Source organism: Xiphophorus hellerii, chromosome 2 (assembly GCF_003331165.1).
Source record: "Xiphophorus hellerii strain 12219 chromosome 2, Xiphophorus_hellerii-4.1, whole genome shotgun sequence".
Taxonomy (NCBI): Eukaryota; Metazoa; Chordata; class Actinopteri; order Cyprinodontiformes; family Poeciliidae; genus Xiphophorus; species Xiphophorus hellerii.
In genome coordinates, this window is record NC_045673.1 from 28,327,127 (window position 1) to 28,351,090 (window position 23,964).

Genomic DNA, 23,964 nt, shown 5'->3' on the forward strand with positions numbered 1-23,964 from the left:
TCTTGCTGAGTTGGAACATTAGTATTGGTGTTTCTAAATGAATACGAACTGAAAGCACTGGATCTTTTTCATTCTTTTTGACCATTTCTCATTTTCTGCAAATAAATGCAACATTTCTGCTTGGATTTTCAGAGACGTGTCAGTAGTTCATAGAATAAAAGAACAATGTTCATTTTACTCAAACATGAACCTCTAAAAATTAAAATCCGAGAAACGGATCGTTTTGCAGCGGTCTCTTCATTTTTTTTTTCCAGAGCTGTATATTCTGATGGCTGTTGGCAGAAAGGATCTCCTGTAGAGGACTGTGTTACAGCGGCTCTGTAGTGTCCAACTGAAGACTGTATGTTATGATGGCACATTTTCTTTTTTATTTTTCTTATTGTATTTTATTTTATTCTTTGCACTGTAATCTCCAGAGGTAGTTAGTCCCCAGAACAGAACCAGCACTCAGGTTTATTGAGCCTCTTCTGTCTGTGATCCTGCTGCCCAAACAGATGGTGGCAGAAATAAAATCTAGATCTTAAATGAATTCTTCTGAACCTGTGCACGTTTAGCTGCTGCAGTTCTGCTGTTCTCTCTGCTGGCTCTCAGACTAACGGTAAGGACCACTGTGGAGTGCGGCCTGGTTTGTTGCACGAGGTTGTGTGTGTGAGGATTGGTGTTCATCTGAGTTGTGTGTTTTCATGTGTGTGTTGTCTGGTCAGTGGAGGCCCCTGGCTGCCTGACAAATCAGTGTAAAATTCTTCTGTCCAACATGCCAAAACATCCCAGTTTTCACAGCACAAACGTACAAGTTATCTCTTAACCCTTTACTTCACCCGTAAAAAAGGGAATGGATAAGCAATGAATCCTGGAGATGATAGAGATGGTACATGAGAACATGTTTGTTCTGCTTTCAGAGCAGCAAACATGCATACATGTACAAAAAGACAACATAAATACTGTAGGTCATAATTTCAGTAAAAGTTTCAGCATGAGGTTGAAATAAACCTTCATTTATTCTTTCCTGCTCTTATAAATGCAGCCAGCATCACTGAAACATGAGATGGATGGATGAGGGTCATCTTTTCAATCTTGATTTATTGACAATCCATCAATTGTGAAATCCTTCACTGGAGGAATTTTCCCTTGATGGTGAACACATTCAGCAACACTCTGACCTCCTTCCTAAAATATCTGAGGAGGGTGGAGGGGTTCGCCCAGAGCGCCAAACAGGCTAGGACCACCTCTACTTTTTTTTTTTTTTTTTGCTTGTGCAAAGAAAAAAAAAAGTACATGTCATTAGTGAGCGTTACACGCGTGTGAATTGATTACAAGTGTAAAAGTTGTGCCGACCTTCCTGTTTAATGTCAGATTCTGCATGTGTGGCTGGCTGTCGCCATGGAGTATCGGAGAGCAGGAGCCATGAAAAATGATCAAGTTTGAAAAGAGTCTTTTTTTTAAAAAAAAAAAAAATCTTTTTTTGTCCACTTTTTATTTCAACTTGGTAGCTGTGACCATGTCTGAAGATAAACCTCTATAAGCAGAGAAGGAGCGTAAACATGGTTACTCTCTTCCTTTATACGCTACATCAGTTACAGACCAATGAACAGATGAACACAAATCCACAATGTTATAAATTCCCTTAAAATGAGAGAAAAGAAATCCACACTAGTAGGAACAGAACCTTTCTTCTGACCAGGATGATTTTATATATATATATATATATATATATAAACTCTGGTTGGAGGATCAACCTGAATTGAACGAGCTGCAATACATCAGCGCTTTTACAAGAACATGCACATTTATAAATGCTTGCCGGGTTGTGCTGAATGTTAGCTCATAGTATCCATCAGGCAGTATTTGTCATTTTAAATATGAATTGTTTTTACTGCACACTTGGTTTCTTTTTTCTTAGCCGTCTTTTGTGATCAAATGTAAAACCTCTTTAGTCTGTTGAGGAGCTGGAGGCAGAGCCAGAGGAAAGGGGGTCAGCAGCCTTTGCTTCAAACAAAAACACAAGAGTAAGACTTGCGTTCGGTTTCAGCCATTTCTGCTCATGTTGTTAGATTTCAGAACCATTTTCAAAAGAAACCAACACAAAACTTCATAAGTAAGCATTAATCATTAACTGTAGCTTGGTTGACCTAATAAAATAACCATCTTGTGGTGGTTCATGGGTGAGCCGATTAAGTTGCATGGTTTTAAACCCAATGGTTTCTGAAACCTCTTAAGGCTTGGTGAAAACTGAATGCACCGATGCAGCTGATCCAAATGGTGCAGCTGAGTTACTTCCTCACCGGGTCATTATGTTTTGCAGAGGCCTGCTTAATGATCCATTTATTTTATCAGGGCGTGTTAAACCAAGAAAGATCCTTCAGAACAATTGACTGTTCCAAACATCTTCACCAGGATTTACCAGGCAACATCTATAGCAATATTAGTCGGTGTGAAGAAAGAAACAAATATTGTTGTCCCTCTTTAAATGTGCGTGTTTAAAGCTGTAGAAAAGGTTCACTAAGTCTATATGTAGAATGAACGACTACACATGTTCATAGCTAAGTGGTCATGCTGAGTCAACAAACACAGATGATAATAAAAAAAAGTGCTGCGAGGTCACCAGAGAAGCTAATGCTACAACTTTTCTAACTGCTACATTGACAAACGAACAAAAAGATGATGTCTCTGAAAATCCAGGTCTCAGTATCACACCAAACTCTTACGGTATCCACTGAATGGTTAATGGTCCACGGACTCCTCTCGCTTGTCCTCCCTGCTAGAACATGTACGGGGACACAAACAGGGTGACCTTGGTGAGGTAGCGGCCCAGCAGGGCGTTGTTCTCCAGCTCACTCATCTCCACCTCGGCCTCCAGCGTGGCCGGCCCGTTGACGGACGTCACCAGGAGGAGAGTCCCGGTCTGCCGACCCGAGCGCTGCACACTGAAGTGGCCGCGACTGTGGCCGCCGGCCAGGCCGAACCGCAGCGTGTCTCCCAGCACGCGGGCTGCCGACACCCGGAAGAGGACGCGAGGGGCGGACATGTTGGACACCACAGCGAGAAAGTGGAAGGAGATGGAGTTTGGAGCTTGAGTGCACGCTCTGTCCCCCAACATACACGGATTCCTCTCACAGCGCCTGGAGAGACACAGTCATTCTCAGTTAAAGCATGTTTGTTAAATTCATTTAGCTGGGCTTTCCTTGCCCTTCATCTCGGTACATTTTAAGGACGTGACGGCAAAGCAGATATAGTTTCAAATTCTCTTTGCACGTGTCGTTCAGCAAACAACAAAAAAGGTTTCATGGTGAAGTTTTCTGGCTGAGGACGATTGAAACGGAGGTATGGCAGAAAGAGGCCCTTTCAGTTCTGCAGTTTGTAACGTAAAGATGAAATATTTGTTTTACTTCAGTCTGGTGGGACTTTAACTAGGACCATGCTTTGGTCAGATGAGACTGAGATTTGGGTTTTTAGCACAGTGTGTGGATACGCTGCAAAACAAAGTATAAATATTCCAATAGGCGACTCGCTCACACCGGTAACAGATCCAACCTTTAGGGTGACGATGCTGAGTTCTTACAAACACAGCCATGTTAGCGTGCGTGGCACGATAAATAAATTCTTGTTATACCAGGAATTTTTTATTTGCTCACTGGTTGAATGGCCACATTGACTTTATATTATGTGGACATTGTTGGTTTGTTTTACTGGTTGGCTACTTTCTGGCAAACAAACGGTGAACACCTGAACCACTGATCTGGGAGTCTGGATGATTAAAGGGACCGTGTTATATAAAATCAACTTTTTTAAGCATTACATCATGTTATAATGTTATTCCTTCATCAAAACATACGGGGAGTGTTCCCTTGATTCTTTCATGCATTACTGAAAAATCCTTTAATCTCCCATGGCAACCATTCAGCTTTGCAAAGCACTAGGGGTAACCGAGCTTTTGCTGCTCCTCCTCGGAGCTGCAGCTTCCAAGCTTCCCCCACGACTCCCTCACTCAGCTCCTTCAGACTAGCCAGCAGCAATTAGCAAGCACCTGGTAGGACTTTGCATCAACGGAGCTCATCATAGGAGCTACTTCTCAGTGCAACGCTGATAAAAAGGGTTGAAAAGAGCAGGATTTCCTTAGACAGAGACAGAGACCGAGACCCAATTTAAATTTTCTTTTAAGTCATACAGCATTTAGAGCAACCGAAGGTAACAAAGTTACTTGATTGTGTTATAAAATGATACTGTGTGGCTCATAGCACTGAGCCTTTAAAGGAAATGGCACACTGGTAAAGCCAGATGTATCCCTCTCCACTCAGAGAGAGTGAAAGCAGCAGAGAAACCAGGCTTTGGGTTTGATCAATCTGCACCTTATTTCCCCTTTTTACTTGCTCTTCTTTCAAAAAGATTCCCAAACAAGCCCTGTGGTCCAGGTCACCAGATACAGCAGTGGCAGGTTATGTTGGAGCATCGATTAATGTGCTATCAAACAAACATTCCCCGAACTAAAGATTTACCTGAACTTGTCATTCCTGCTGACACAACAATCGGTTAAGCAGTCCAAACACAAGAAAAAAATTTTCGCCCATCAGTTTCTTTTGTGCACATTTTCTTTTGTGCAGCAGGTCATGATTTATTTTACAAACTGAAATGCTATTTAAACCATTTTTTTTTTTTGCAGAAAGGACCAAAGTAGGTGTGATGGACCGAGTTAAAAACAGGAGGAGTCACAGGACATATTAGAAAAATAGGGTTTTTTATTTTAACCCAAAGATTATAAATAACAAGAGATAAACTGAGCTCATAAAAGAGGTCAAAGAAACAAAACTGAACTCAGGCAAAAAATGTAAACAAACTGGCTGTACAAACAAACATAACTGACCTAACAAAGAAATGACACACAGGGGTTTATATACTGGCTGATCAGACCAATTAAGACACAATAGGGGTAACTAAACAGAATACAACTACAAATAACACAAAACAAATAACAGTACAGCTAAGTTTGGCTAAACTAAAGACCCAAAACTGAAAATCAAAAATATTAAACTTTAAATACTAATATTTACTTAAATACAAAACTTATCTAAAGAAAGAAACTACAAATCCCCCTGCCAGCAGGAACTAGTGGTTCAGTCCAATCAGCATGTAAGCCTGCTGAGCCCTGGCCCCCATCCTCTGTCTGGTAACTCCAAGGCAGGTAAGTACCGGAGGGAAAAACAAACAGAATTAATCTTAAGCAAACCAAATTAATTTTAAGTTGATATAAATACATATGTTAACTAAATGTGCGCGCTAACAAATAGAACAAATGCATTCAAATCAACTAATAAATGTTTTTATTGAAACTAAAGTGTTGTGTTTGTATGAAAAATGAACTGTGCATAAAAAGAGTTACCGACATCAGAGTGTGGCCATGGATTTGGCCATCACACACTCCCCCACTTCCTGGTCTTCACTCTGGCACCGAGAAAGGTAATCAGCAGTGGTGTTGTCTTTGCCGGGGATGTAGTGAACCTTAAACCGAAATGGCTGCATAGCAAGATACCATCTGGTGATTCTCCCATTAGTGTCCTTCATCCTTTCTAGCCACTGGAGGGCTCTATGATCAGTCTGAAGGGTGAATTCTCTTCCGAGCAAATAATATTTAAATGAGTCAAGGGCCCATTTAATAGCCAAGGCTTCCTTCTCCACAGTTGCATATCGTCTCTCTCTTGGCAGCAGCTTGCGGCTGATGTAGGCAACTGGATGTTGGTCCTCTGGTGGTCCCTGCAGAAGCACTGCCCCAAGACCCCTTTCAGAAGCATCAGTTTGCAACAAAAAGTCTTTTGTAAAATCTGGTGAATGCAAAACTGGATTTTTACTCAGGGATTGGCTAATGTCCTTAAAAGCTGCAACGGCATCTGCTGTCCACTGAATTTTGGTGGGACTTCTGGAACCCGTCATGTCTGTTAGAGATGCTGCTCTAGCTGAGAAATTGGGGATGAATCTGTGGTAGAATGCAGCCATGCCTAGAAAAGATCGTAGCTGTTTCCTGGTTTGTGGGAGCGGACAGGATGCTATAGCATTGATTTTATCAACTTGAGGTTTAAGAATGCCACCTCCAATAGTGAACCCAAGATACTGTATTTCTGTCTTAGCAAGAGCACACTTTGCTGGGTTGATGGTAAGGCCTGCAGAACACAGCCGATCCAGGACCTCCTTTAGATGGTCAACATGCTCTTCCCAGGTTCTACTAAAAACCACAACATCATCAAGGTATGCACAGGTGAATGCTGAGAGCCCACAGAGTACCTGATCCATTAGTCTTTGAAATGTTGCTGGGGCCCCATGCAGACCAAATGGCAGGACTGTGAACTCGAACAATCCCCAAGGGGTGCGGAATGCTGTCAGCTCCTGGGACTGTTTGGTGAGAGGCACCTGCCAGTAGCCTTTAGACAGATCAATAGTTGTTAAATATCTTGCTTCCCCCAGGTGCTCAATGAGGTCATCAATACGTGGCATTGGGTAGGAGTCAAATTTTGATATGGAGTTGAGGTACCTGAAGTCGATGCAAAATCTTATTTTGCCATCCTTTTTCGGAACCAAAACAACTGGGTTACACCACTCACTTGTTGAAGATTGAATGATTCCTAAAGACAGCATGAGGTCCATCTCCTCCTTCAGCTCCACCCGGAAGCGTTCTGGTATCCTGTAACTCATACGCTTTATAACAGCATCCGGTTTTAGAACAATGCTGTGCTCCACCAGAGTGGTGCGACCTGGGCACTCTTGAAATATGTCAGAAGTAATAAGAGGTGTTACCTGAGACTGTTGCTCACTGGTGAGATGGCTTAGGTCCAGCACAGAGGATGTTACTGAAGGCAAATAGTCATTAACTTCTTCCTCCTCATCCACTCTGTGAATAAGCAACACTTCTGTTTCATTCTCCTTCCGTGGAACCCACTCCTTGAGAAGATTAACATGGAGCACTCGACTCCCTCGTTGGAAACCTGGTGTGGAGACTTGGTAGGTAGTAGGTCCAGTTTTCCTCAGTACTTCAAAGGGTCCCTGCCACTTTGCAAGCAACTTGCTGTCAGAAGTTGGCAACATAACCAAAACCTTTTGACCAGAAACAAAACTTCTGTGGCGAGCTTTTTTATCAAACCAAACCTTTTGATATTTCTGTGCAGCTGCCATGTGACTCTGAGCTAACTCACTCATCTGCTGCAGTTTATCCCTCATATGGAGGACAAATGAAATAATATTAACAGGATCCTCTTTACTTTGGTCTCCCTCCCATGCATCTCTCAGCAGGGTCAGAGGGCCCCTCACATCATGGCCATAAAGGAGCTCAAATGGGGAGAAACCTGTGGAAGCCTGAGGAACCTCCCTGTAGGCAAAAAGGAGGTATGGCAACCACTGATCCCAATCAGAGCCTGTATCATTAACAAACTTACGAAGCATTTGTTTTAAAGTTTGATTAAAACGCTCCGTCAGGCCATCCGTCTGTGGGTGGTATGGTGTCGTCCTCATGCTCCTGATGCCCAACAGCTTGTAGACCTGTTTCAATAGTGTGGACATAAAGTTAGTGCCTTGATCAGTTAGAATTTCCTGTGGAAATCCAACCCTTGAGAAAAGTTGAATCAGTGAGGAAGCTACATGTTTTGCTTTAACAGTCTTTAATGGAAAAACTTCAGGATATCTGGTCGCATAGTCTGTAATGACTAGCATAAAGCGATTTCCAGATTTACTTTTTTCCACAGGGCCAACTATGTCCATCCCAAGACGTAGAAAAGGTGTGCCAATGATGGGCAGGGGTTGAAGTGGTGCTTTGGTAGGGACTCTAATTGAGGTTTTCTGACACTCAGGGCAGCTTCTGCAAAATAAAGCAACATCTGATCTCAAACCAGGCCAGAAAAAATACCGCTTAATGCGAGCAGTGGTCTTATACTTCCCAAGGTGGCCAGCCCAGGGAATAGAGTGTCCCAAAGTCAGCACTGTCTCACGAGCCTCCTTAGGGACAACTAACTGCTTAAACTGGCCATGTTGATGGTATAAAATGCCATCCTGCAGTATATACTGCTCTTTATTTGTGTCAGACCCTACAGAGGCCTCCCCCCTAGCCTTCAGCAACAGGGCAGACAAAGTTGGATCATTCTGCTGCATTTGTCTGATGTTTGTGGGTATTGAAAAACCCAGTGGCATATCTGGAGCCACTTCAACTGAAGTCTCACCCAGTGCATGTTGAAATTTCTCCCGCCTTCTTTGACTGCGTGGCTTCCGTGATTTCCCAGGTTCTGTCTGCAGCTCAGCCTCAAAAAAGGGTAAAGCACTGAGTGTTGCAAAATGCTCATCTTGATTTTTAGCTTGGGACCTGGTTACAGCCACATTACAGCTCTGCACATCCCTCAATAAATCATAAATAACAGGCAGATCCTCCCCAAGAACTACAGGATAGGGTAGGTTATCAGCTACCCCAACCTTCAACAAATAGGGAGCCCCCTGCACCTCAACAAACATATCAGCAGTGGGGTATGATTTCTCATCACCATGTATACAGCAAACTGATATTGTTTCAGAAGGGCATATACAATTAGTTGGCACATGGTTCTTGTGCACTAGAGTCTGTGTGCTGCCAGTATCTATTAAAGCATTCATTTCATGTCCAGCAATCTTCACTAGGATGATTTTATTTGACTGCTTTATTTCAGGTTTAATACCCATATTCTGGTGAGGCACAAAACACATTTGAGTTAGCTTACTTTGATTCTTGGGGCACATGGGCTTGGTGTGACCTTCTTGTCCACAGAGGTAACACACTGGTGGTCTTTTTCCTGTCTTGAAAGGCTGATTTTCTCTTAAAAAAGGCTTACCCACACCTGTTGCTAACTTTTGATGAGGTTGAGAGGGTTGTAGCCGAAGTGAGTCTTTAGCAGCTCTCCATGCACTGTTGCTCCATGGCTGACTCCTACTTCTGGCAGCTACAAACACATCCGCCAGAGTAGCAGCTTCTGCAGCAGACTTTGGATTGTGCTCCTTGATCCAGACCTGAAGCTCAGGACACAGCATTCTCAAAAATTGTTCCAGAATAATCAATTCACCAACTTGTTTCACAGTTTTATCTTTAGGCTGAATCCACTTCTCATAAAGTTCTTTGAGTCTTGAATACAATTCCTTTGGACTCTCATCAAGACTATCAAGGCAGCGAAATCTTTGCCGGTACGTTTCTGGATTTAGATCATATTTTTGTAAAATGGCAGCTTTTACCTTTTCATATTCCAGGGAATCATCCACATCCATGTTAACATAGGCGCTGCGAGCCTTACCCGTCAGAAGAGGAATGAGATGAAAAATCCAGTCCAACTTTGGCCAACGATAAGCAGCTGCAATTCTCTCAAAAGTGGTCAGAAAGTGTTCAATATCATCTTCAACAGTTAATTTTTCCAATTTAGGATGATGAATGTGCACAGACTGACCTATTGAGCTGGAAGCTGAATCCTCAGGTTGAGATGTTGCTTGAATCTGATGATCAGTTTGAATTTCAACAGGCTGTGGATCAATTGATGTGGGCTCAGGGGGCGGGGTTGTCCTGGCATGCATTTCCATTTGCAAAAGCCGAAACTGGTGTTGCAAACACTTGAAGCGCTGTTCTTGCTGTGCAGAAACCTCTCTCTGCTTTTTCTCCCGAACTTCCTGTTGTCCCATGAAGGCCTGAAGAATTCCAGCAATATCATGCAGAGTTGGTTCTCTGGTCTCATCATGCTCAGTGTCTCCAGCTGCTGCTGAAGCTCCTCCTTCCATTTCCTCCCTCTCTGACTGCTGGGAAACCTCTTTGGTCTCAACCTTGTTTCCTTTTCTTGGGCGCACACCATTCTGCATGGCTCAAAAATTTGTTGGAGGGGGTTAGTAAAAAAAAAAATTACTCACAAAAATCAAAAAATAGAAAAAAAATCCTGCCTCCTCAACTCAAAATCCTCACTTCTGACACCACATGTGATGGACCGAGTTAAAAACAGGAGGAGTCACAGGACATATTAGAAAAATAGGGTTTTTTATTTTAACCCAAAGATTATAAATAACAAGAGATAAACTGAGCTCATAAAAGAGGTCAAAGAAACAAAACTGAACTCAGGCAAAAAATGTAAACAAACTGGCTGTACAAACAAACATAACTGACCTAACAAAGAAATGACACACAGGGGTTTATATACTGGCTGATCAGACCAATTAAGACACAATAGGGGTAACTAAACAGAATACAACTACAAATAACACAAAACAAATAACAGTACAGCTAAGTTTGGCTAAACTAAAGACCCAAAACTGAAAATCAAAAATATTAAACTTTAAATACTAATATTTACTTAAATACAAAACTTATCTAAAGAAAGAAACTACAAATCCCCCTGCCAGCAGGAACTAGTGGTTCAGTCCAATCAGCATGTAAGCCTGCTGAGCCCTGGCCCCCATCCTCTGTCTGGTAACTCCAAGGCAGGTAAGTACCGGAGGGAAAAACAAACAGAATTAATCTTAAGCAAACCAAATTAATTTTAAGTTGATATAAATACATATGTTAACTAAATGTGCGCGCTAACAAATAGAACAAATGCATTCAAATCAACTAATAAATGTTTTTATTGAAACTAAAGTGTTGTGTTTGTATGAAAAATGAACTGTGCATAAAAAGAGTTACCGACATCAGAGTGTGGCCATGGATTTGGCCATCACAGTAGGAAACAATAATAAATAATAGTGCTTGGAATGCAGCATTTGCATCCATCCAGCTTCAGCAGATAATTGTAGATAATAAGTAGGGATTTAAGTGAGGGTTGAAAGCCTTAACATGTGACTTTGCTTTAACAGCTGGGTTGTGTTTAGGCATTGCTGCCTCGTCATGCTTGTGCAGCTCGATTATGATGCGCTTTTATGCGTTTGTCCTGAAAAATCCCCCACTGACCGGTTATTTTCAGAAGCTGTCTCCGGTGGTTGCGCCACAACACTGTTCTCACCACAGTCATGATTTTAGCAGTAGAAATAAATTGAAACTTTGAACGTAGTAAACATCTCCGGTGTCAAAGATAGCTTGATGCCTTTGACCAGTCAGGTTGGCTGAAGCCTGAGTTCTGCAGCTCATGTTTGGCCAAACCTCAGTCTCAGCCCAGCGTGGCTTGCAGAGCAGCTAAGTGCTGGGTGCACAGGGGAAGTGGTTGACATGCAGGTTGAGCTCATTGTTCTCAGAGCGACAGTTCCCAGAGGTAAGAGACTTGTGGTTCTCTTTGTCTCTTTCTAATCCCTCATTATCATTCCTTTCCTGCTGATGGCTGTCATTGTGCTCGCCAAGTTATTTTGTCTTGTTTATCTCAAGGCACTTAGTTTGTCCGCTTCTCATTAGAAGCCAAGCATTGTTTTATTTCTGATGGTTGACAGGATTTACTGTCCCATCAGGCTCCTGGGCACAGCTGACGCCTGCAGTCTGGGCCTGGAAAATGTATTAACAGATGAAGACTTAATGTAAGTCAACTTTGTTGAATCATTTGCAGAATGTATGAAGGTTGTGAAGCTGTGCTAACGTTGGCTTTACACAAATCAACATTTACATCTACTTGCCTCAAAAAGTGCAGGTAGACTCCAAAATAGTCGTATCTCAAGCAGATTTCAATAAATTAAATTCAAATATCATGTTTGTTGAATTATTGTTTTTTGAGGCATCTCTCAAAAGACAATAAAATAATATATTACAATTGCCGTCCTTTTGGTTTTCCCACTGGCATTGCGACCAATTAGGATGATCTCAAGCAGTTTGAGGATGCAGGGTCTCATTACCATCACCCTAATCTGCACAGATCCACTCACGTTATCTCTGCTGATTACTCTGCCTACGCTGCTTTTTGAAACAGCGATTAATAAACAGAACTGAGAAGTAGAAGTAGTTTTAGTGCAACGGACATTTTACTTCTAATTGAGTAGTATTTTGAGGTAACGTTATTTCTAAATGAGCTTCTCAGTTCTAGTTACTTCGCTGAATAAAAAACCGAGTGTGTTTTAATCAAAAGCGCACAGACAGACATGAAATGTTTCGGGGACAGCTTCATGCCGTCTGCTGAGCCGGCCACATTTGGAGGTCAAACAAAACCTCCAAAAACAAACTTCCTGGCCAAATAAAGGTCACCGCCTGGATTTAACCAATAAATAGACACAAGCCTTTAATGAGGATTACTACTGCAGCAGCAGATCTTTTAACATCAGCTGACGCGATGAGTAGCTTCTCTTCCAGCCATGTTGAAAGACATCAGTCTGTTCATGACATGTCAGATCGTTGGCATTCGTCAAGCAGGAGATTGCAGAAACCACTAAAATCAGGTTAAGAATGGATCTGTATTTAAAACCGGGAGGGAAGTGGGGAACCGTCGCATGCGAGGAAAAAAGGGTTGTCACTATCCACCATCATAGAAAAACAAATCCTGATGTGAGATCACCTAAATGTTTGGTGAAATCAAATCAGGAAAAAAAAAACAACAAGTAGAATCCAGGATTATGTTTAATGGTGAAAGTTACACCTCAAGGGACTGGGACCGAAAGGCGGTGTTGTCGTAGGTAACCACTAAATAATGAGGCTAACCAGAGGAAATGGTGAGTACACACAAAGACTGAGCTCTGGAGCAATGGCGTGACGCGCTCCAGGGTGATGGTGCATCAGGGAGGAAGAGAGGCAGAAGAAGTGATGACCCATCATATCTAGTGCTTCCTGTACAAACCCGTGGAGGCAGTGCTGTGGCCTGGGGTTGCTGCAGATGGTCAGGTCTAAGGTCGGCAACGTTCTGTGCCAAAAATAATGAGATCAGCTGATGACCCGAATGTACCAGGTTATTCCCTCAACAGACCTTTTCTTTCTTTCTTCTTCTCTGATGGCATACAGGCATATTCCGAGACGACAATGTCAGGATTCATTTGACTCAATTTGTAAGACAGCGGTTCAAAGAAACAGGAGACATGATATTAATTCCTAGATACTCATTCATAGATTGGTCACCATTGAACCCAATGAACCAGCTGCAGAAGGCTTTGAGTAGTGGTGGATGATGTAAGATCATTGATGATCATCAATGAAAGATCTCGGTGAAATAAATACAACATGATATGGATATAAATCTAGTGGCTTATCAAAACAATGCTTAGGAGTTGACCTTTTATTTTGGCCAGGTGGCCAACGTCTATTGACTTACTGTCAATAAAGCAGATTGCATTGCTTTAACATACAAAAAAATTAAGAGACCATTTAAAATAATAAGTTTCTCTGATTTTTACTTTTTATAGGTCTATGTTTGAGTAAAATGAATATTGTTCTTTTATTCTGTGAATTACTGACGACATGTTTCTGAAATTTCCAAGCAAAAACGTTGTATTTATTTGCAGTAGATGAGAAATGGTCAAAATAATAAAAAAGACACAGTGCTTTCAGACCTCAAATAATGCAAAGAAAACAAGTTCATATTCATTTAGAAACAACAATATTAATGTTTTAACTCAGGAAGAGTTCAGAAATCAACATTTGGTGGAATAACCAGGAGCTTTTTAATGAGGTCCAGTGCAGTAATACTCTTCATTTTATCCAGAGCTGTACATTAACTTTTGTAAGTATCAGTTTTAAAAGCTTTGCATCTGGACATCTATATTTCTTTTGCCTGAATTTGGTATTTTGAATAATTTTTATTTTATTTTATTCTTTAAAAATACTAAAATTTGTCCATAACTTGCATGTTTTGCAAATTTGTACCTTTTTACCAAACATTTTCTTACTCTTACTTAAATATTACTTGAGTGTTGTTTTCAGAATCATTTTTATTTCTAGTTGGGTAAAAATACATAAGCAATTCTGAGAGCAACTTTTGACGACTCTTGAATGTTACTTGAGCTCAAACGCTTATTGGTTCCTCTCCTCCTGGCTGCAAATAACACGAACTAAGCACAGAGTTGGGAATTTCAGGTAGAGCAGGTGAATGTAGGTGATGTTTGTCCTTACATGGGCGACGTCTTGATGTATGTGGCGTTTTTTGTCTTGGGACACTTCACCGTCACGCACTGGAAACCTCCAAACGTGTTCACACACAGCCGGTCTGCTGTGCAGTTGTGCGAAAGGTTTTCACACTCGTCGACGTCTAGGAGCGAAATGTCAGAAGTGAGACAAGCGTGCATCAAAACATCGGCTCCCTGGCCTGATGCCCATTCAGTCTGCCCTGCCCGATGTGATCTAACGGCTAAAGTCAGGGATTCCCAGTCCCAGTTCCTTGAGAATTTCTCTCCTACAATTTGGATCCGTCTGACACACCAGAATCAAACAAGTATCTTGTCACCAGGAACCCCTGCGGAGCTGAACAACTGAATACTGATGCTGGCAATCGGCCGTTGCGATTCGGCTGCTGACCTGTGCAGCTGCGGCCGTCTCTGGACAAGCTGTAGCCGGGCGGGCAAACACAGTGGAAGCTTCCGGGTGTGTTCACACACTGATGGATGCAGAGACGGCCAGGCTGCGCCAGGGGGAAAAGATGGCACTCGTCGATATCTAAAACACACACACACACACACACAAGCCTGTTGTGGATTCCATAGACTGACTGATATTGAAGATTGATGTTTTATTTTTTATTTTTAAACTGTTTCTGAGGAGCAGCCGTACCTGTGCAGATGTTATTGTCTCGGCCTGATATGGTGAAACCAACATCACACGTGCAGTGAGTCGAGCCCAGGAAATGTGTGCAGTTGGAAGGCCGGATGGAGGAGGAGGGCGAGGAGGGTGTCGGGGATGAGGCCGAAGAAGATGAGGCTGCTGTGGAGGAGGCAGATAAGGCAGCGAAGGAGGACGCAGCTGAAGAGAAGGAAGCCAAGGAGTTGGCGGTGCTGTTAAGTCCTAAAGAGAGATCATGAGAACAAAGAAATGACAACGTGCCGATCCTCCATCTGGCTCGATTTATTTTATTTTATTTTATTTTACTTTATCTGTGTGACTCACTTCTGCACATGGGCTGTTGTCCACTCCACTTCAGAGAGTCCAGACACACGCGGGTTCGTGGGCCTATCAACTCGTAGCCGGGCTTACAGAGGAAGTGGACCTCGTGTCCCATAGCAAACACTCTGCCCAGTCTGCGTCCGTTAGCCGGGGGGTCAGGCTTTGGGCAGGACGCTGGAAACAAACCGGGAGGGTTTCGCTCACATTACGTTCAGAAAGTTTCAGAACCTTCTGAGCGTTCTGTTTAGTTTCTGCACCGCTTCGGTCATTTAGATTCATATGGAAATACGGTCTGGTATTCAGATGAACTTTAATTCATTTTAAAAAATGACAATTTTACTGCCCTTTGGCACAGATGTAGCTTGCGAACAGACAAGGAACGCATATTTGGACTCCTAAGCTAACAGGGTTTACCGGCTGGTGCGTCTTATTTAAACAAGAGGCCAAAACGAAGAAGAAAGTAAAATAACAGGGAGATCAAATACTTGATTTAGACCAGGGTAAAAAAAAAAAAAAAAAATTCAGATAATATAGAAGCTAATTTAAGTACGTTTTACTGCTGCCTGCCTGGACATTGATAAAGACCTGAAAATTGTGAATAATGTAAAGAAAAGTAGAAAAAAGGTGAAAGCTACAGCAAAGAATATTCAAAAGCTGCACTGGAAAAATGTAATTATATGAAAGCAAAGATATTTTAAAATTACATCATTAACAAGTTGTTGATGTAATCATAGTTTCACTTGATTGTGTTTTCTATGTTCTATAGGTTGGAAGTGTCCGATTGTTTATTGAAAAAGGGTAAATATTCTATAAATTTTTATCAAATCATTTTTCGGACGGGGGTTTCTACGTGACTGGAATCACCTACAAACTGTTGGAGGGAATTGGTTGTTTTTTTGTCATCGTTGACGTGTTTTGTGGCAAAGCGTGTATGCTCAGACGATAAGAGAGACCACGTCTCCTTGTTTTCCTGCAGCTTTTTGCATGTTTACCCATTTTAAAGAAGGCCATGGTGCTGTTGTGCAGGCTGTTGATCTTCTTCCTGAGGGAACGCAGGCCTTGCTGGTACGATGTCTCGTGTAGCGCCAACATCTTCTCTACCTGCCGCAGTGAGTTCAGTAGATCGTGGGTGGATGGACACTCCTGTGGACAGGATGACGACACTTCAGAGGACAAAGTCCACTCAGAAGTAAAAAAGCTACCGGCAAACTGTGAAAAACTCTTATCAGCCAGCACTGTCTGTGTGTGTGTGTGTGTGTGTGGGGGGGTGTGTTGGTGTGTGTGTGTGGGTGTGTGTGTGTGTGTGTGCACATCCAGAAATGTCAATAAAATATGAACCTTTCCACAGAAAGAGGAGCCCAAGTGTTACCACTCTAGAAATTCTTTGAAGTTCTCTGTACACAGTGTTATCTCAGATTGAATGGAGACTCGTTTGAACACTTTGGAGAAACAAACATCTGGTTCTAATTGTGAAATGATGTGAAAGTTGGTGTGTGTGTGTGACTGTGTGGATTATTAGCCCCGGCTCATCTGCAGATATGTGAAGGGATACCACTGATGGAAAGATGAATATTATTGTGGAGCGACTGGTTCAATATCTGTCCTCCAAACAGAATGTTGGTTCTATGACAATTTCCTCACACACACCCACACACACACACACGCACACACACAGAGCTATATAACACACACAGCCACTGCTTGCAACGAAGACTGCTTGCTACTAACCCTGTACACATTTAGAACTATTTAGCGAGAAAAGATTGACTTCAATAGAGTTTTGTGTCCCTGTTATCTCTACAGTTATTACAGTTTCCGTAGTAACTGAAAGTCCTGAACAGAAGAACCAATATTAAAGGTCCTTTGGGGGTCCATGAACCACAGATTGAGAAACTGTGAAGGGAAGCTGTAATAACCGTAGTTTTGTAACAAAATTATGCCATTGAAATATAACAAATAAGATGTTGGAGAACATTTTTAAGCAAAATTATGGTTCTGAAAGAAAAGTTCAAATAAATAAATAATTTAAAAGCTGAACTGTTGCAGACACAGACAGTAAATACAATGTTATCAATGAGAATCACAAAGTGGTCCTATATAAAATACCAGGGTCCCTCGACTCTAAACATTTTAAAGATTTTTTTCCTTCCTTTTGAAAATCTATGCTGAGTTACATAAAATAATACAAAAATAAAATAAATATTTTTTTTTATTGTTAAGAATAACAGATCCTTGCTACTGCAGTGTTTATAATATTTTGGTATACCATATAATATTTGGTTGAGTTTGAATTGAACAGAAGAAAATCCCTTTAAAATACAGCTGTGATTGATTTGAACTTAGAGGGTAAAAGACCTTTTGTTGTCCTGGAACTACTAGTTATGAAAAAAAAAGAAAAAAAACAGTAAATAATGAAGCAGAAACGTGATCAATTGGTTGCTATGATCCTAAATTATATTGAGATCTCTTTTGTATGTGTACACATAGCGTAAAACTTAAAACAGGATCCTGTACATTGGAGTTAAATTCAAACATTAATGTATGTTGTTGAAAAGAAAATTTAAACTCTTTGAAGCTTCAGTAAATTTGATAAATTCAATTTAAGAAAATATACACAAAATGAGGCCTGACTAAATGTTTGATTGATGGACTTTTGACTGACTCCAAATTCTGACAGTAACGTTTGTTTGTGTCTGTTTTATGTTGGGGTGACTGTTGTTTGTGTGTTTTGTGTTACTGAACATTGTTTACTAGACTGATTGATTGAGAAATTTAAGTTCTTAAAGAATTATTGCATGAGATGATTTGAGATCTTAGGTTATTTTCGAGATGGTGATTTGAATGAGGATTTGAATGAGTCTCCTGTTTTTCCTGTTTCTGGCAAAGAAGAGCTGCTTGCTGGCAGCAGCACACTTGACAAAAAGTATACATGTCCAGTAATATGTGCCCAGTAAATCCTGTAGGGCGAGATCTGATGTGCTGGTTAGGGATTAATCTGATCTCAACACCGGTGGGTGTGAAAGTTGCATCTCATTCCAATTGGACTCACACAGCTGTGCAATTTGACGTATCTGCTCTAAATTATGTAGATGAATGGAAGCTTCCAAATTCGACTCTTTCACAACAACTTCTTGAAGAAGTGAAAACTTTAATCTCTCCTTTTCCCGATGTTAAACAGCCTGATGAATTAAGCTGCATTTTAAATGTTTATTAGGAGCTGATCGTGATTATGAGACGTGATGGTTCTGAGCTCCTTCTGAGAAACTGTCAACATCTGCTTTGTTTTGGAACACACACACAGCGGGTTTTGGAACACACACACAGCGGGTCTGGCTGTCTCTCTCTCAGCTGAGATAATTGTTTTTGTGTTCCTGACTCTTCCCCACACATTCCTTTGCAAAATCACAACATTACCATGAAGTGATGTTGTGATACATACATACATACATACATTTTTACATACATCTTCATGCATGTAAAAATGAAACTGATTGGATCGTTTCACCCGCTGATCCAAATGTAATATTTTCTGAACGAATGTCAGCATTCAAAAAGTCGTATCATTGCACTGTCTAAAAAAACGGTGGAACTGATTCCTACCACAGATCCAAATTTTGAAGCATGTTTTTCATCTCAAACAGATCTGTCTCTATTACCAAAAGCGCTACCTAAAGTTCCTGATGATTGTTGGGCTAAAAAAAGAAATATGATGTAGGGTCAAATTAAATAAATAATTAAACTAATTAAATTTTGAATTTGAAGGAAAATGATGGACTTTTACCTGTTTGTGTCAAGGATTTTGATGTTTTAATGCTTTAACTAGCCCTGATTTCGTGCTGTTTGTTTATGGCTCTGCATCATGTGATCCTGTTACTGTTTTTATTATGTTATTTATTGCCAAATCTGTGACTAAATGACTTTTTTTTTTAAAACTATTTGAGGATGGACTTCATTGAACTGTCCTCTGCTAAGGGAAAGACATTTTTGCTTTTTATTGTTGGCATGTTTAGCAAATAGCTGGAAGCTCTCAGGGACAGGGCCTTCCTTCCACTTCTGTCTGTGATGATGCAATGTTGTCTTACTGTCGAAACCTGTCGAATACGCTTTCACAAGTTTTCAGACGGTGAAACACGCATGGCCACCTCCTGTCGAGACGCCACTCCATACCATCAAGCCCGGTGATTGGGTCGTGGTGAAAGACTTCCGGAGGACGCATTGGAACTCCAAACGCTGGCGACCATTTCAAGAGCTGCTCATCACACATACGGCTGTTAAGGTCGCAGAGAGGGCGACGTGGATGAACGCCAACCACGATAAGAGGGTCAAGACAACGCCCATCCTGGTGTCCAACAGCCGACAGAACATCAGACCAAGGAGGACGACGCGCAACTTTCTGGATGAGGACAACTTACTTTACTGCTGCTGGTGTTAAGTGCTAGTAACCTCTGACACCGCAGACAGCCACGTTTAATTTCCTGGTTCACTGAAATACCTTCATTACAATTGGTGTTAAGTGCTGGTAACCTTTGACACCCAAACCTTCAGGAAGAGGAAAGGACAAAACAAAGGAATAAGGACGAGACAAACATAACAACGAACATTGGTTGCTTTTGTACGTCAAAAGGCTCCCCAACCAAAGAACTATTGCTGGTCCACTGGCGAGTGGTCGAAGTGGGGAGTGAAGAATAAATATATATATATATTAAAAGAGTTCCTGAGAGAGAGAAAGAAGGAAAAACAAGGACGTTCATTATGACAGCGATCACGTCTTCGTCTTGTTTCAATTACAGACATTTGTGTTGGTTATTTCTAATTTTGTTGTTTGTTTGTGTGACTCAGGTGGTGGGGTTTCTTTCCCTCTGCTACGGTAGAAACGTTTCCGCTACATGAACTGCGAGATATTAATTGGCTGTCTACTGTTGACTTAAACCTTAAACACTCCACTCCTTACACCTTGAATTTGTGGTACTACTATGCTAAGTATATTGCTCAAAAAAGGTCAAATTGCTATGTTTGTTTTTTGTCTTTAAATGGTGTTAATCATTGATATTTTCAGGCTAGTATCATAGCTTAGCTTTCCTATACTGCTTTGCAATTCACAGAAATGTCTATGTTTCACAAAAACAAATGCCTGTCCTTTCTGCGTGTTCTACATATGCAGTTATGATTTGATTTAACATTTTGTTTCATCTGGAAATACGTATGTTACTTTTTTCCTCTTATTTTCATGATTATGGATTGTTGTTGTGATGTGGTTTAGATTGAGTTACGCGATTATATATAAGTTTTCTATTAAGCTTGAGTTTTGTTTTGACACTGATTTTTTGTTGTTGTTGTTGTTGTTGTTGTTTGTTTTTCTTTTTAAATGTTTTTTTATTGTTAATTTTTTTTCTCCTCCGTAATTAGCTTTTGTGTTACGTTTTTTCTTTCTCTTGTTTTTTTTTATGCCTTCAGTCATTGGCATGATTGAACCTCCACAGTTTTCCTGGACAGAACATATAGAGGACCGCCTCCCTGGCATGGAGGGGTTGCAGGATAACTTTTCCTACCAAACACAGTGATATTATTGCAGGGTAGAGTAGGGGACTGCCGGTAGGTTTTTGGTATCTTGCTATATGTTTCTTTTGTTATGTCTTCCAGGATAGTGTTGTGTTATGTCTTATGACTGAGGAGGGAAATGTGTGTTGATTAATATTAAATATTATCATATTTATTTATAATCAAAAGGGGGGAAATGTGATGGAAAAATTACATTAAGGTCTCATCTGCTAGTCATGTTATATGGATGATTGTGAACTCTCACCAAAAGAACTATTTGGGTTACATGTAGAAGGTTGGAAGTTGTTTTCTACAGCTGCATCAGAACCAGGCTGTCTCTCCCCTTGTTGTTAATTCTTTATCCTTGGTATAAAACTCATGTGTTTCTCTGCCTGGCAGAGCTTTTCATCCAGACCTGCTTCCTTACTGATTGTAAAGCTCTCTGTATTGTGCACAATATATGAATAAACCTGATTGAGTGATTTCACCTGAACAGTGCTTGGAAATAGTACTTTTTTCCCACGACACTCACACTGCCGGCTCTGTATCTCCGCCGTGATGCAGGTGGGAGGTTGTTACATAAAGGTGAGGTTTTCGAAGCTACAGTAACGCCTGAGTGTAAATAGCAGCAGACATGGCAGCTGAAACCCTGCTGCCATGAACCTCTGGGTCTGAAGTCTGCTGGGATTCTTCTCTGCTGGTTTTGTGAGATGAAGCAGAGAGGAGCTGAGCTGTGCATGGTGGGCTGCTCTACATGCAGACCTGCTGCTTGAAGATGCATTTTTTACAATGGAAATGTAACAATTATTCATTTGAACATACTTTACTCATGTCCTTATTAATGAACAGTCTGATCTCACAATAGCTTACTGGTAAACTGACTAAGTTATATATAACTTTTCTAGTCGTATTTCACACACATTCGGTGTTTTGCTCAGGGGCTCATCCGAATGTGAGCAGAACTGGACTCAAACCAGCAACTTCCAGTTTACAACCCAACTACTCTTCCCACCGATCCTCAGGATGATAATAATGGATTTTCATCCATTATTGGATAATAATAGATTGTGACATTTTAAAGCTGAGCTTTAAATGAACTTTAAAGAGCAGGGGAGAAGCTGATTGAGTTGTTTGCACATCACCTGCCATCAATCAATTTTGCTGCAATTCAAATCAGTTTGACTTAGATCTACGTCTAAGAAGCAACGAAATAATTCTCACAAAAAGAATTAGCGTCCAACATGGCAGCTGGAGGAAGAACTCTGAAGAGGTTAAATGAGAAATCAAAGAAGCAGTCGCCTGTTTGGAAGTCTTCTCTACTCACCTGAGCAGAAAGCAGCCCGAAGTGATGAAGACTCATCATTAGAACCATGACCCGAACGGCCTTCATGCTCAACACAAACTCCATCGTCACACTCATCAACCAGGTCCGGATGAACTCAGTGATCTGCAGATCAGCTCTGTGCGTCCGGCTCCTGCAGGGCTTCTCCCAAACTGCCAAACTTTGTTCTAGTGATGATGCCAAATTTCTCCTCCCTGGACTGACAGCACCTCCTCCGCCTCCACCCGCCTCCACCCGCCTTTTTGTCCAAATCTTCCTGGCTGGGAGGAGAATGAAGAGGACTGAGGCGCCCACATCTGGAACACGCTCGGCTGCTTTTTTAGATTCCTCATTGTCCCCTCAATTAGACGCCTAAATTAGAAGGAAAGGTCCACTGCTTGTGGTGCCTTTTAATCATCACTAGCCAAACAAAGCAGTCACAAAGCTGACTATTTCAGTTTCACTCTGCTGCTCTACTACTCTAATTATTGCAGCTATAAAACTTCACTTTAATTTTCAAATCCTGAACCTGCTGCCCAGCAGTCGAGTATATAATGGGCTGCTAATGACAGAGGAGAGACTGAATGCTCAGGCCGAAGTTACTACCCCTCAGTCAACACTCCACCCAACACCCTCACCCCAAATTGGAGAATTGTGCCAAAGTCATAAAAAAGTAGATCAACAGATTTTTTACACAAACACAAAGGGCTGCTACTGAGTAATCCTGGAAATGGCTAGAGAAAGTTAGACAGTACGGAAAAGTAGATTCACTTTTCAGGGCTCTCTTCAGCCAGAGCACCAAGGCGAGAGGTCAGAACCTACCACATCACACAGAGTCCAGCATGCTGGGCCACAGCTAAAGATGCCGACGTGAAGCAGTGCTGCACACAGTTAAAGGAGTGTGGCTGTTAGGAACACACACAGGGATGGTAAAGACCGAAACCCTCACCATACCGTGTATGGAAAACGCATCTCAGCTCATGAAATGTGACATCCATGGATGAATGTTAACGAGTAGGTTAAAAACATCAAAGTCTAAATAAAGTTTATTCTTAACAAATATGGACTCAAAACACTAAATAAATAACAAAAAAGTTCTACACACATATTCAACTTAACTGTAATTTGTGTTTCCCTAGCAGATTGTGCCATTTTACAGTAAAATCAAGTATCTGTGAAAACTTCAGTTGTTATAAAAATGCCATCTATATAAAATATGATTCAAAAGAAACTTTACTGCGTGACTTAATGCTTTGAAATTGGGCCTGTGTCTTTTTGAAAACGCCTGCTCTTCCTGAAACTGAGGAGGAACTGCGCCTTGGAGGCGGGGCTAGGTCCATCCAGGCCTTTTGCGCAGCTGTATGGTTGCCATGGAGACGAAAGGATTTCTCAAACACGCATGAAAGAGTCGAGATACTATTCCAGGTATGTTTATGATGAGAGAATAACATTATAACATGATGTAAACTTCAAACAGATCTATTTTACCTCACACTTGCCCTTTAAACAAAGCTGGGTTTCCTTCTCTCCGAGGAAACCCAGCAGATAGCAGGATTCCCTCTTCCTGAATGAAGAGCGTGTAGAGACAGTGGACAATCACTTGCATTGTGTTGTTGTTGCCTTCGTAGTATAGAGTCACAAGGTTGGGCTCACGGATAATATTCAACATGCCCCGAAAATAAGCAGCTCGACAACAGCATCCTAGAAATTTCACCCAGAGGACGTTACCCCTTTAAGGAACTCAGGTTGTATATCTATGACATCTGAGATGGAATTTAAAGTTCATGAATAATTTATCAAGATATACCTAAAAACATTCCTACTAAAAAAGAATGAGAAAAAAAAAATCTAACGAGGAGCTGAAGAGCAAACATAGCAAAACAAAATAACGCCCCCCGAGGAACACAGGCACTCGGTGAAACAATGCAAAACTCAGGAAGCTCAGCAACCAGCAGAGGACGGCGCCGCCATGAAACCACCAGCTCCACCGCCGGCCCCCTGCAACTGGAAAGGAAATAACACAACTAGTGGAGTTACAAACCGCCAAACCAAATAGAGGAAAATAGAACATGCATGTCGCAACGTAATAATTCAGCAAAATATATCAAATAACTTCTTAAAAATGGGAAACAGAACAAATGTC

At 41.3% G+C, this 23,964-nt stretch overlaps 1 protein-coding gene across 1 annotated transcript; it reads right to left on the reverse strand.

Moving 5' to 3' along the window:
- Positions 1-370: 370 nt before the first annotated feature.
- LOC116707972 (fibulin-7-like) lies at positions 371-22,040 on the reverse strand. Its single transcript, XM_032545681.1, has 7 exons — positions 21,825-22,040; positions 15,955-16,105; positions 14,966-15,136; positions 14,633-14,863; positions 14,381-14,518; positions 13,979-14,114; positions 371-3,119 (listed from the first exon to the last, which is right to left on the reverse strand). The coding sequence occupies exons 1-7, from the start codon at positions 21,918-21,920 to the stop codon at positions 2,759-2,761; spliced, it is 1,284 nt and encodes a 427-aa protein (XP_032401572.1). The 5' UTR covers positions 21,921-22,040; the 3' UTR covers positions 371-2,758.
- Between the last annotated feature and the right edge of the window lie 1,924 nt (positions 22,041-23,964).